The sequence below is a fragment of the Kogia breviceps genome, chromosome 4 (assembly GCF_026419965.1).
Source record: "Kogia breviceps isolate mKogBre1 chromosome 4, mKogBre1 haplotype 1, whole genome shotgun sequence".
In the NCBI taxonomy this organism is placed as follows: Eukaryota; Metazoa; Chordata; class Mammalia; order Artiodactyla; family Physeteridae; genus Kogia; species Kogia breviceps.
In genome coordinates this window covers 21,758,423-21,774,170 of record NC_081313.1, presented here as the reverse complement: position 1 = coordinate 21,774,170, position 15,748 = coordinate 21,758,423, and the positions used below count along the sequence as shown (strand labels likewise).

The 15,748-nt window shown below is 30.2% G+C and overlaps 1 protein-coding gene across 1 annotated transcript in view; it reads left to right on the top strand.

The window, feature by feature from the left end:
• Positions 1-15,748, top strand: part of CDH9 (cadherin 9) — a 127,886-nt gene that overhangs the window by 83,445 nt on the left and 28,693 nt on the right. Inside the window, exons 3-6 of the mRNA XM_059061040.2 lie at positions 5,263-5,557; positions 12,262-12,381; positions 12,974-13,141; positions 15,266-15,453. Coding sequence (XP_058917023.1) covers positions 5,263-5,557; positions 12,262-12,381; positions 12,974-13,141; positions 15,266-15,453 — 771 coding nt within the window. The remainder of the gene's footprint in view (positions 1-5,262; positions 5,558-12,261; positions 12,382-12,973; positions 13,142-15,265; positions 15,454-15,748) is intronic.

Genomic DNA, 15,748 nt, shown 5'->3' with positions numbered 1-15,748 from the left:
GTATGAATTTAGTAGCCTTCCTATCTACTTCTAGGAACACTGTAATCAATTAGCCAATGCCATAGGTCTGTGTGAGTCAGACTATTCTGACTGCTGCTTTGACTCTGCTGTACAATATGATAATCCTGCCACCTATCTTTTGGCAGGTGAGTGCTGAACTTTGCCTCTGTCACTCTGGGATCCAATTACTCCCATTGCATATAAGTTTCCCAATTCATTGATAGCAGTTCCCACTATAAGATCTGGCCTACAGAAAAGAGTGATCACAAAGCTCTTCAAGGATGCCTGGGCTCTCTCACTATTTGTTTCTCACCATAGTGGTGAAAGATGTCTTCTGGACCCTCTCCGTGTGGGTGATTAGATCTTAAACGACAAAGCTACTCTAACATTCCAATCTTCCTAAAGACTACTGGTTTTCTTTCTCTGGAAAACCCAGAATAATACAGATTTTATTTTTATAAATTATAATATATATATATTTATTTATATATACATTATGTATATAATAAATACACACAAAATTAATTGTTTCTCTGGAAAAATATATAAATACATATCCATTACATTATTATATACAAATTTACATTTATATGATTATACAAACATACATATGTAAAGAATTGGCTCCCATGATTATGGAGCCTGGAAAGTCCTAAGATCTGCAGTTGGCAAGCTGGAGACCCAGAATGCTGATGGAATAGTTCAAGTCCAAGTCCAAATGCTTGCGAACTGCAGAGTCAGTGGTGTAACTTCCAGTCTGAATCACAGACAGCAGGCAGAAAGAGTGAATTCTCCCGTTTTCAGTCTTTTTGTATTCTGGCCTTTAAAGGATTAGATGAGGCCCACCCACTTTAGGAAAGGACAATCTACTTTACACAGTCTACAAATTGAGTTGTGAATCTCTTCCAGAAGTATCCCCATAGACACATTCAGAATAACATTTAACCAAATATTTGGACATTCTGTGGTCCAGTTAAATTGACATATAAAATTAACCATCACAGTTTAAACTTTTAGCCTATTTTGCATGTACATATTTACTTTTTCAAAATTTCTAAAAACAAAAAAATTATAGCAGAGCAAAACTAAAAATGTAATGTTGGAAAATAATAGTTAGCATTTAAAATATTTATCCATGATTTATTTTGCTTTCAGTGTATTTATTCAAGTTCAGAAGAGGAAACTAAGTTATGACCAGGAAGCGAAGACTATATGGTTTATTGATGTCTGAGGAAAATAATTACTTTTTGGTACTCTTATTTATTAAGGGATTTTACGTGGGCTTTGTTCTATAATAGATAAACAATATTTTCAAGATTTCTATTTTTTTATGATCCTACAAAATGTTGAATTTGGGGTTTATTTTTAAGACTTTTGTTTATATATTTAAGTTATTGTATAATAGGTTTTACTATCAATTTCTATCAATTCTAAATGTATAATTCAAAATTAATAATGTACATAATAGAGAAATTTAGTACTTTAAGATAATAGCTTTCATTTTTGTTATATTGCACCAGAAAATAACTATTGGGAGCTTTTGTTCTTAAAATGAAATTGTGATTTAAAGACAATGCTTTAAAATGTGCTTGATTTTGTGTAAAATAATACTTTTAAAATGGCATTTTAAACTAACAGAATAAGGAATATATACGAAATACTGGGACAGGGTTTAAAACAGAAATAGAATAATAAATCTAAATTACAATGATTTCAATATATAAATGACTAAAATAATATTACTGTTTGTTGCAAAGATTTATTTAGTAACTAAAATTTAATATATTCAGAAAACATACTTATTCTGAAAGTCTTGTAATTCCATAAATATTTTAATTTCCCTTTGGACATCATCCTCAGTCCAAACACCATATTATACTGAATTTTCCTTGAAATTTTAAATATTGAATATAAAACCATTCAGAGGAAAGTACAGTTACTCAGATTATTATTATGTTTGACTAAATACTTCTGTAGACTTCAACATATTTTGAATGAGTAGAAAATCTCTGAGAAGTAAATTGTTTCTATAGGTGTTTGAATCCAACATGTAGAATCATATATAATTTAGTGTGATAGACACAGATTCAGTTTCCTGCACATATTAATAATCACAATAGAATGTTAAATCTTTATTAAATGCAAAAAATAAAGATATAACAATATTTATTATAGTGTTATTATGTTAAGTATATGGAAAGATAGTGGGGAGGGATATAGAAAATTTAAAACTAATTTTCATTTGTGTATACATATGTAAATTTCCACAGAAATTCTATAACAGTATAAAATCGTTCCTGCCTTTTATTTTGGCTACTTATTAATAATTTCCATAATATAAGCATGGATTAGGGATCCCTGACAATACACAGTCCTTACCCCACCACATTTAATATTCCACAATTTTCAGTAAATTGCAGCATTATCCCCGGATTATCTTTGTTTCAGTCTGACAATATATTTGACAATATTGATAACTGACTAATCTCTCATGTTTCTTTTCCTGTGTATTAATGTGAGAACACTAGAGTACACGCTGTGGGAGACATAGTACGGTTTATTTCCTATATTTCTCCAGACTAGTTTTATTTAGTTTTCCTTTATTTTATGGAGAAATTAATGCATAAAATTTATTTATTCATAAAAATGTATAAAACATGTACAACTTAAAAACAAAGGGAAACATTTTAAAATTATACAACTGCTTGCAATATTATGTATATGTTAAGAGTATTTTTATGAAAAATAGATATAAAAAGTTGAAATTATACTCTATAGATTGTATTTAACATAATATCTCATTTAAATGATTTATATCCAACAGTATATATGTAGACCATAAATTTAATGACTATAAATAATAGCATTGTACACATTCTAACCACATTAATAAGGTGAACATTTTAGTTGTCTCAACATTTTTTGCCAAATTAAATAAAGCTTCTAATAATAAATTATCTATCTATACATCTATCTTTTTCATCTTTTCCTAATTATTTCCTTTCATTAAAAGTATCTTCTTTTTCTCCTCTTAGAATAAAAGTACTAGCAATACAAAGATAAATGTACAAAAATATTTATTATAAAGTAGCTTGAAAAAACTATTTGAAAAATGCAATCATTAAAATAATTTTATTTACATACAGAGATTTCTAAGATGTAATTTTAGTTTAAAAAAGGCAAGTTTTATGTTATTTATAATCTGATTTTTCTAATAATCACTGACAACTAAACCTGTTTTATATATGTAAAAACATATTGTTAAAAAAAGAGGAAATATTTAGTTTTTAAGAAATATGTGTTGAGGCCACAGAAATTTTATATATATATATATATCAGTCTTTCTCTTTTGGATTTTACAGTTTAGTGGACACAACAAACAATTTTACCAAATGGGTTATCATGACAGGAAAGTGAAATGTGCTTTATAATTACAGAGCAGGCATATTTATTCTAGTCTAGAGGGTTAGGGAAAGCAGCCTTAAGAAAAAAAATTTTTAATGAGATTTGATAAATATTTAGTTAGGGGAAAATACAGAGAAGACAAAGGGTGTTAAAGGGTGAGAGAAACATCTGTAAACATCAGGTATGAAATCTGGAACAGGCCTTCTGAGAAATGAAGAAAACAAAACAGGCAAAACAAAACAATTGGTATGTACAGAGTGTATAGCAAAGTGGATGAAGGTGACAGAAAACACATCTGGAGATGAGAATAAGATACGGATAATGCATAAATAAGGCTGTAGAGTCCAAGGAAATAGAATAACAATAAAAGTAATGATTCTTTTAAAAAAGAATATTATCCCCTTTTAATAGAAGTGGCTTAGATTAAACACACACACACACACACACACACACACACAATTTGCCCAATGTAACAGAAATTTGCATGACACCAAGCCTGGTTTATAAGACTTTAGATTCATGGTTCTTATGCACTGTACCTGGTTGAAGATTTTTAACCCGAGAAGTAATATGACTCGATTTGTAATGTAGAAATATCAGCTTCTTTAGTATGGAAAATTGTTTGGAGTAGAACAAGAGGGAGGTAGGCATCAATTAGAAGATTGTTGCAGTGGTACAGATATGATGAACAAAACCCAGGTGGCAGCCATAGAGATGGAGATGGATGGATGGGTGGGGGATATATTTCAGAGAAGAAAAGGCTGCATATGGTTATTTTAACATTGGGTAAAGGAGGAGTAAAGTATGAATCTCAAGTCTGTAATTTTGGCTACCATAAAAAATAGATTCAAATAGTCAAACTGTTCAAAGATGGAATGGGACACTAAAGAAATAGATGGAGTGAGAATGTATTGGAAATTGTGAAGTATATGATGGAAGACAACAGAGCAGGCATAGGCTAGTAAAAACTCAAAGTTTCAGAATAGTGTTAGATTTGCAAAAACATTAGGATTTTTTCCAACTCAAAATTTCTGTAAATACATGATCCGTTTGTCTGTTTTAAATACTCAGTGAAAAATCTTCTATACTAAGAAGTTTACTTTTAAGATGGGAATGAACAGCAGGAAGATAATTTATGAAAAAAATCCTAATATTTTCATCAAATTATTTATATGACCAATGGAAAAGCCCTATGTGTTTTATATCACTTGAAATTTCAAATGTCTATAAAATACATCAATCAATTTCCAAAAAGTGCGAACATCCTGGTTGAAAGAGTACTCTCCCAAAGTCATGTAGAGAATAATCTATGAGATTAATATTCTGTCTCTGGTTGGTCTCTGATGACAGAGCCTGTGCATCTGAAAGCGATATTGTACTGAAGGGAGGTAAAATCATTTAAAATGATGGTATATATCCTAAACTTATCATCATAAGGTCAGAAATTCCTCACATCACCTCTTTGAGTTTAATGATTTTAGATATAATCGAGTACATTAGTATTTTACACATAAGATTTATTAGACCAATGGATTTTTTTCTTGTTAATGTACTAGACATTTAAATCTTGGTAGCATTCTATTCAAAACTGTCTTGTAAACACTGTGTTTTGAGAAATATATATATATATATATATTTTATTTTATTTTAAATGTAGTCTCATATAAATATGTGTTAAAATTTTTTGAGAATGATAAAACTAAAATGTTTAATCTCTCCACAGTGAAAATTAAGATAACCATTGCAATCATTGTTTCAGTGATATCATGTAGAGATAAATTAATATTTGCCAAAATTATTTTTCCTGTAATAACAATGCATGTATTTATAGAACTCTTCTTTTCTACCTCTCTGAAGCTTCACACTGACCAAGATAAAGGAGATGGAAATTTAAAATACATATTAACAGGAGATGGGGCTGGCAGTCTGTTCGTAATCGATGAAAACACAGGAGATATTCATGCGGCAAAGAAATTAGACAGAGAAGAAAAGTCCCTGTACGTTCTTCGTGCCAAGGCTATAGACAGAAAGACCGGGCGGCAGGTGGAGCCTGAATCTGAATTTATAATTAAAATCCATGATATCAATGACAATGAACCAAAATTCACAAAAGACTTGTACATTGCCAGTGTTCCTGAAATGTCTGGAGTCGGTAGGTATATGTTAATCCATGTAAACTAAGTTTTTTATTTTATTTTATTTTTTGCTAAGGTAGTTATTATGGACATACAGTTACGAGATGTGATCTCTTTCAAGATAAGAACTATAACTGAAACTACTATTTAGTGTTAGCTATCTCACTTCTAATGATTTTCGGTTTTATGTTTCTTAATGTTTCCTGCTATTTTGTAACTGACATCTGATTACTGAGAACGATTATTCCTTTGCATTTCAACAAACGTCTTTACCTTTACTCAAATGCCATTCAAATGGCAGTCAAATTTAATGTATTTTGGCCTGAAATGAAAGGAATATCAAACAGTGTCAGTAGTTTTAGACAGTTTTGTTTGCATTATTTTGCATAAAAACAATGAATGCTTGCATTTGACAAATTTCTTTTGATCACCTCATTTGATCATTGAAACTACTTGATGTGGTAGGCATCGGAAATAGAACTTTAAACCCCCATTCTGTTAATTAGGAACCCTGGATTCAGAAAGATTAAGTAACTGAATTAAGATCAAATAACCTGGTAGCATAACAACAATATTCCAAGTCTTTTTAATGTTATTTTAGCTATGTTCCATCCAGCAACGGTTTATCCTGAAAACTGAAAGTAATCATTTCATTTTTTAAGGCTGCCCATAATTTTAAATGTCATTTGTTATCATGCAATGTTTTTATCTGTGTATGTAACTACATTTAGCTATAATTATACGAAAGGTTTAGATTTGTTAATGAGATCGCTTCTCGGCCTTTTGGCTAAGATCAAGTGTAGATTTGTTAATGAGATAATAAGAGTTGACGCTTAAATCATATTTCTAAAAAAATAAGTGATATAAACTTACTACAATATCCAAAACATGTAACTGATTTTGAAAAATTGATATTTAGTTGAATATTATTTCAAAATCAGTTATAAGTATATAACTTTGACATTATTGTAATACATGGGTAAGTCGAAAATAATTTCTTAAAGAAGAAAAACAAACATATCCACCTTTACTGACTGATATTAAATATTTCTTAACTATGTGTGCCATCTAGCTAGAATGGCTATTTTTGGTTATTTTCTAGAATAACCAAAAATTTGTAAAGAAGTTATTTCCCCTAAACTCAGATGAAATCTCATCTGTCTGAGAAAAGTTCAGTTCTTCTGCCTTTTCAGGTATTCATTCCAATAATATGAAAAGCACTTATCAAATTAGACAAGACTCCTATGAAATCTTAAAGCCTAGGATGAAATATGAGTGCTTGGGTTTTCTTTAATATTTTTAAATATGTGTTAGCCTGGTACAGTTCCATGGAAAGTACTGGATTGGTCCATATAGGTCAACCAGTGGGCTACCAGTGGGCTAATGTAGATATACATCATATCTCTTTGTGGGCTTATATTTGAGATAAAGATACATCTAAAATTATGCTCTCCATTGCAGCTTCCTATTCTTGAGAATTCTATAGTTTGGTTTTCCAATTAACACCTTTTAATCATTGTAAAACATATTTTTTTTCTTGTATGTATGTTATTTTGCTAGATATTTTAACACTTAATAGTACACAAACTTTCACTTATCCTTCTCCAAAAAGATTTGACATACTGTAAGAGTAAAAAGTATAATTAAGATGACAGAGATAGTTGAATATGATAAATTTGGATAATTGATTTAAATTTGAATAACTTTTTAAATTTTCAAAGCATTACCTCATTTTTAAGAACAGAATATTTATCAGAGACTGTTTATATTTAACCTCAAATAACTTGTATTTTCTCCTATATTATTTTGGGTTGTTTAATGGGATATTATCTTCCACTCAGTATAGTCTTATAATTTATCTACCTAATTCAAATATAGTCTTTCTCTGACTATATCTGATTACATTAGTATTTATCTGAAATACTAATATAATCTAGATTCTTTTAATATTTATCAAGTGTGTAATAAGATCAGAACTGGACTAAATACTTTTCTATTTTATTTTTTAAAAACCTTTTACTTGTTCAATACCTATATTAAAATATAGAATATATAAGTTTATACATAGGAGAAGGCTTGCAGATTATCTTATCCAAAAAGCCCTTTATGTAAGGCAATATGTATTTCATTTATATAAGCTTTCAATTGTGGGCAGTACCATTTCTGATTACTGTAGACCTTAAATATGAGAACTTGGGTCAATACCAATTACATTTCCTGCATGTCTACAATTACAAAAAAACCAAGAAAAGTATATAGGAGGCAGCTATATGGCTCCAGCTGCAGATTTTGGTACTAATAAACAGATATTTAAGAACTACAGGTAAATCTTGATCCTATATATAGAGGATAGTTATTATTCTTTATTACTAATATTGACATTACTGCACTAATTGATCCCTCCTTAGCCCACTCATACACTTTGTACGCATATCTATTTTTAAACAGAAATGCACATATTATAAATACTGGGTTGGCCAAAAAGTTCATTTGGTTAGTGAATACATTGTTCAATAAAGTTCTTAGTGAAAATGAAAAATGTGTCTTTTATTTTTACTTAAAACGGAATGAACTTTTTGGCCAACCCAATACTATATGTATATGTGGAAGATACTATACTTGGTTTCATTACCTCTTTTAATAAATAAGTAAAAATGAGCCCCAAAGAGTTAAACTGGCTTGCTCAAAACCATACAGAGATGACTTGTTACTATACTAGATTTAAAAAGAAAAAACGTTAATAAAATGCAGAGATAGCTGGATAATTTTAATACCTTACTATTTTTCTCCACTGTAAAATAGTTATGGTTATTATGCAAAATGTAGTTTGGAAAACTTCTAATTTTATTAGATTCTTAGTGACTCCTTGAGTGTAGAATTTTTCTTATTTTAATTCAAATTTCTCAATAAAAGTAAATCCAAATAAGTGTAAGGAAAGAGGAAACTGCATTTTACAATAAGATTTTATATACATGTGTGTATATATATATATGTATACACATAAAATATATGTCTAAATAAAAAGTATATGTATTTATATCCTGAAAATGTATTATTGTTTTGTAACTCTACCTGATTTAAAGGAAAATAAACTTATTATAGTTTTATAAATGTAATTTTCTCTGCTTTTACCGATATAAATAACCATTTACAGAGAAATGTAAAGGGTGATACTTAGGAACTTTGTCAGGCTATGTGTAACCCATATATTAACAGCTAAAGCTTGTGCATAATCACATAATAAAGAATGCCTCCTCTCTAAATGAAGTAATGCACAATTATTGAATTCTAATCTTATTTTCATTATATTAGTGATTTTAATTTAAATCAAACACTTGAAAAACTACTATTATTAACTTGGAGGGTAAATGAAGTCTAATGGAATAAAATATAAAAATTCTTTATTCTCATTTTATCCCTCTTTCCAACATTGTAGTCCAATGTTCTCCTTTATACTGTCCCCCATACATGATTATTTTTGTCTTAATATATATGTCTTTTCTTTTTCTCTCTCACCAAATCCTCTCCTTGCTTTTTCCCTCTGCTTCTGCTTCTTTCTATCAAATATGCCATATTTCATTTTGGTTCAGACATGTGCCTCCCCATCCCTTTTACTGGCAGTTAAAATCAAATGACTCCAATTAACTCTTTAAATGTGAAACACATTAGCATATTCTGATCAGAACACTTAATCTGGATGATACATGAGGATATATAGTGAAAGAAAATGAGATACACTTTGAATTAGGTATTTGTAGCAGATTCCTACGTTTTATGTTTTCCATTTTTTGTGGTCATTATACTTTGATTAAAGATTATCTATTATTTTTCTATATTTGCATGCATCCATCTCCCTCAAGGCAAATTCCTATTCTGCAATTTTGGAGGATTCTCATTGACTGGCTAGGTCCCTCAAAAACTGATCCAGTTCCCCTCCCACACTGTCCGCCCAACAAGGAATCTATCTGTAGTTTTTCACAGATCATACAAGTAACTCATCACCGAATGCTTCATGTCCTAAACTAGGCCCTTCTTAGAGGTACACTGCCTGTAGATTCAAATATGTGTTTAATCATATGTCTAGGCAGGCCATTTAATACAGTATTTAGAATTAAGCTTCTTCATACTGGCAAGATTGAATACCATCCTATCACCTACTAGCTGTGTAATCATGAGCAACCTCTATATGCTCCAAGGCCTGCATCCCATGTTTATCATGAGGATAAAATCATACAAATCAACTGCTGAGAACTCTGCCTAGTCTACGCTAAGCAATTTGTAAATGTTAGATCTTGTTATGACTCTGAACTAGAAACTCTGCTGGGCTTTAGAGATAAAATGTTGAACAAAAGCAGATATAGCCCTTTCCTTTGGAAAATTTACATCACACAAAACCTACATATAACAAATGACATAAATTTGTCATTCAGGTTTCACTATACTTTACTTAATATTTGTTTAATAAAAAAGTAAATACTTATTTTAAATTATTTGAGAATAAAGTATAGCTCAGAAAATTTAGAGGGATATAAATACCAAAGCGGTGTATTTCCTTTTATTCTATCTTTATAAGCAAATATTTATAAAATTATATTTTATATTAAATAAAATATAAATATTAAATATTACAAAACACATAAACCACTTTCTATCTAATTTTATTACTAAATAGTATGAACTGTAAAATGCCCTTATATTTATGGAAAAAGAAAACAAAAATCTATCCATTCCCTAGAGTTCAACACACTACATATCTTTTTCTCATTTTGCTATTATAAATAACGGATCAGTGATACGCTACCAGTGTTTATTAGTGTTTAACAACATTCTAATTATTACCATGATTCTGAGAGGGGGAACAGTATTTTATATGGGTGTTTGTAGCATTTTAGCCACATTATAGGATTGATTTCCATTCTTTAATGTCTTTATTATTTTTAGGTCGAGTATTTTCAGGCAGAAGATCATATACCCATCATAAAAAGCAAATGATCAAAACCAAATTTAACAACAAAAATATTATTAAAAGTGTCAAAAAAGTATAAAGGTGTGTTTTTACCTGTGCCCATTATGAAATGATAACCACAGCCAAAGAAAAATGAGTCTGGTAGCAAAAGAAATGTCATGAAATCAATGAATTAACTACTTGCATTTAGCATCTTGGTTATGCTTAATAATTTATATTTCAAATAACCCTCAAGTATGAAAACAATTATTAATCTAACATATGTTCACATAGGATTATATAAAAATAAATATAAATCTGAAAACCACTCTAGTTGAACATTTGAACATTATTGTGGGATGGAAATCTCTTTATGATTTCTGCCTTGGTCTAACTAGGACATGAGTGGATGTTTTTGAAATGCTAAAAGAGTACACCTGGGACTGACTGAGTAAATTGTACTGTGTCCTCTCACAGGACATATCAATTCCATTGCAGCTGAGGAAACAGAGGCTTCAAGAGGAAGAGCTCAAGTTCTCATCTTACGCTAATTAATTTTGAGAAAACATAAAAATACTTCCTAAATTCATATATTCAAATATACTGATGGAAAATAAAGCTGTTAGTTTAATCTTAATGTTCAATATATTAATTTCTAGAATCTGCATAAGCAAATATATTTACATTTTGAGAAACATTCACTACAACTCAATTAGACAAGCTATGCGTGTGTAATGTATGCTGGATATTAAAGTAGGTTACAGAGCCAATGTGGAACTCACTTTTTCTAAAGAATTTTAAAATCTATGTAAGTATCAGAGTCAACATTTTGAAAAATTGTGTGTAATATACTAGAAAATGTCCTACAAACTCATTTTGCTCAAGGAATACATGGTAGGCTTTAGTTTATGGTAGTTTTAGAATCATGCCTTGAATCTTTATAGAGTTCTAGAAAATGTAAGAAAGGTCCATCAATATATTACATTACCTTTAGCTCCTAAAACTAGCTCCTTTAAAGCTCTTTTATCTTTTAAAACATAATTATATGTGACAAAGTTAAGAGAAAATAATTTAATTTTTGTAAAATAAAATTAAACTGAGAGTATTGGTAAATTATAGTATTGCATGTGAGACAATTATACACTTTCTTAATTCTGGAGGGGTATATCTGCTGATTTACATATGTGTAGCAAATAATACATAGCATATCAATAGGTATAATTACATATGACTATGTTAACAACATTATAAAGAGAGGCACAGACACAATAATCATATATATCTTGCATACCAAAAATTTTGGCAATTTTTTCTTTTGTGTCTTGGTAAAAACAGGGCCTCTTTATTTTCAATTTACAATATTTAGTTAATTTATCAGAATAAAAAGCAGCAGGAGTGCTTTCAATGTTGGATTTATCTTTGAATTCACATTTCCAGTTAGCAATAAATGTATTAATTGAAAATTGTATGTGCACTGTATTCAGTGAAAAATTGTTTTCTGTCACAGTATTTTCAACCAATTAGTGCATATTAATCTTTATGATAAATTTTGCTTTTGACTTTTTTAGATAGCTCAATAATAGTAACAATATTATTAAGGAATATTTAAATTTTAAAAAAATGAAAGTGATTTTTTTTTAGCAGCATAATTTAAACAAATTTCTTGAAACATGTACCATGGTCTAACACACCACATTCCCAGTAATATGGTTTCATAAAGATAGCTTCAAATTTCTAAGTACTTAAGTGTCTGTGTTTGGGTGTGGATGCATGTAGGTACATCTGTTATACAAGTGACTGCAACAGATGCAGATGACGCCAACTACGGAAACAGTGCCAAAGTGGTCTATAGCATATTGCAAGGACAGCCATATTTTTCAGTGGACCCAGAATCAGGTAACAACACCTAATACTTGGTCTCTTTCTCATTACGCAATACATCGAGATGCACATTTATAGATTTTTCTATATTTAAAAATCTGTTAAGTATCATGTTTTTATTTATTCCTTATATTGATAGTTATTCCATGGATACAGCAGAATTCCTATTATTTAAAAAGATTTGAATCCTTAGCCCTTTAGACTGGTATTTATTGAGTTTAAATTTATAACATTAAATACAAAATTTCACAGAGATTCAACACATTACGTGTCTTAGGAAATACTCAAAACCAAAAAAAATGTGACAATCATCAAAATTAAGCTTATTCACCTAGAGACTTTTGACTAAAGTTAGTTTTTCTAGTCAAAAGGATAATTAAATTGATCTAGCAAAAATTTTTTTCCTGAACAATAGCCCATGGAAGAATTTTCTTCTGTTCTGTGAATTATGTTAAATTGATTATGTATGGACTGAAAGACTTATCTAGGTACACTGCCATCTTATCATCTGTTTGTTCTGATTAATGTCTGTAAAATGGATCTTGCATGGCTTAATTTTAAAACACAGTGATTGAATTGCACAATATTTGTCTATTTTTTCCAAAAGGCGTAATAAAAACTGCATTACCAGACATGAGCAGAGAAAATAGAGAGCAGTATCAAGTGGTTATACAAGCCAAAGACATGGGTGGCCAGATGGGAGGCCTTTCTGGAACCACCACAGTGAACATCACTCTGACAGACGTCAACAACAATCCTCCTCGATTTCCCCAGAGTAAGAGAGGTTTCAGTGATACCATGTGGAAAGTTTGTCAAACACACTATGAACAGTTTAATACTTTTACTAGTAGTTTCACTACTAGTTTATGGATAAAGATGAATCCACAACCCCTCCTCCCACTGAATATCATGATTTCCCACAAATTAATTAACAGTGACTGGGGTCATTTCATCATTGAGTAGGTAATGGAGAAAACAAGGAAATGAGGTTATTTTTGGCAACTTTAATTATCTTCTTCTACCTCTTGAAGAGTTATAAAATTTTCCGGACTACCTTTCCCAACATTTCCTATGATCATCTAGTTCTTTTTCTTATCTATTTCCTGGTTATGAGCGTGGACCCTCAAGTCTGACCACCAGGCTGCAAATCCCATGTCTATCACTTGTCTTGCCTCAGTTCTATTGTTTGTATGTAAGAATTATAATCCCTTATTTAATCAATTCTAAAACACAGGTTTGTTGATGTTTTAACATCTCTGAAATCAGATACTATATTAAAATCAATGCAAGTTAGTTTAATTGGCCACATTTTTCTTTCTTATTGGCCCATAGTCTCATGAAATAACCTTGGTTGTGATGGCATCTGAGATATGTTAGAGTTTGCTGGTATCTGTTACCTACTTGTGAAGATTAAATCAGTTAATAGCCTTTCAGTTGTCACGATTTCTATGTTAAACCATGGATTTGTTGTAAGCCATGAGGTCCTACAAAAACAGACTCATTCTCTGCTGAAAATATTTCTATGTTGCAGCAAACAAAATTATAAGAAGTCCTATCTTGAAATGTTCTGTTAAGGGCCCTGAAATTTCAATGTATAACATTGATTCCAATACAGTAAAGCATGTTTTTCAAGCTAATCAAATTTGAAATACTTGATGATACAGCTCTAGATGGTGGACATATACAAATGATATTAAAAAATAAACTTTGCTGAGAATATGACTAATTAACATAAATCTAAACTTTGCATTCAGGTTCCTTAAACATAAACTGAAAGAGTATGATGTGATGAATTCTCAAATGACTTGCCACTCTATCATTTTATGGTCTATTATAATCTCAGCGGAAGGTATGGAACTCTAATAGTAATAGTAAAAATGTTCTTGAACTAAGAACTGGGCTAAGCATGTTAAAGACGTCATTTCATGGAATCTTCATAACAAACCTATGAGTTAATAGCTATCATCATCTCTACTTTATAGATGTGTAAATTAAGGGTTAGAGAATTTAACTAACTTTCCTAGTGATGAAAATTCAAATCCAGGGCAGTTGGATTTAGAAGTCCGTCTTCTTAACCACCAAGCAAACTGGAAAGAGAACAGACTTTGAAGTCAGGGACTTAGTTTTGCCTTCTGCTTTTCCCAGCTTTAAAGGATGATTTCCTTGAGCCTTATCTGAGGATAATACACCTGCCTTTGTTCTATAAGGATTCATGTTAGGATTAAATAAATTAACACAGAGGGCCTTTGGCCTTATATAGATTTCAACACATATTAAATGTTTAAAAACATTTCTAACTTTCATTAACATTTTTTGTGAGATTTTCCTATTATCTCTTAAATAAATCTTCACAAACTAAAATGTTTTCATGAACAGGACAATGTAATGGCTGAAACTGCAGGAGACAGACATGTTCATATCCCACTTAAAGACATTAACAAGCAAAAAAAAAAAGAAAGAACTTGCTGTGTATGGATTTATTTTTTTCTATCCCTGATTTAGAATATAAGAATAAATGCATGTTCTAAATCATTTAGTATAAGTAAAAATGTGTCATGACAATGTTGAATGCTTCAGATAAGTAGTAAATAATTGTTTTCCTTGCCCTCTTAAGTCAAAAGTTCTGGATTCTAATATCAGGACTACCATCTCTTATCTAAATAACCTTGAGACATTCACTTAATCTTTCTGGAACATATATTTCTCATTTACAAAATGAGAGTACTCTGCCTTTATAAATTATTTTTATAACTTAATAAATCTGTAATTTTTGACGGCTTACAATTCAATATGATGAAAAACTCTCCTAAATTGAAATTAATTTATTTAAGTAAAAAAGGCAGAAGAAATGAAAGATTTTTGTTATCTAAAGATGAAACAGCTTTGATTTAATTTTCAGGTACGTATCAATTTTATTCTCCTGAATCTGTACCTCTTGGAACTCATCTTGGAAGGATAAAAGCCAATGACCCTGATGTGGGGGAAAATGCTGAGATGGAATACAGCATTGCTGAAGGAGATGGAGCAGACATGTTTGATGTCGTCACTGACAAGGATACACAGGAAGGGATTATAACTGTCAAACAGGTTTCTTCTTGCTGTCTTCATTTCCTCATTGAGTGCTTTATAGTTTATTTTTGCTTTTCAAGGAAGAAAAGCCTAGGATTTATTTTTCCCATCCTTTACATGCTTCTATCCTTCATATAAGTGGGAATAGTTGCAATTTTACTTCAAATAAGTTAAGCATCTTTATCACTGAAACTTAAAAACTGATATAAAACCTCAACAGCTTGTGCTTATAGTAGACAACAATCAAACAAGGATTAGATACTCTCAAAAGTCTTTGTTTTCTATTTCTCCATGGTATTATTTCATTCACTGT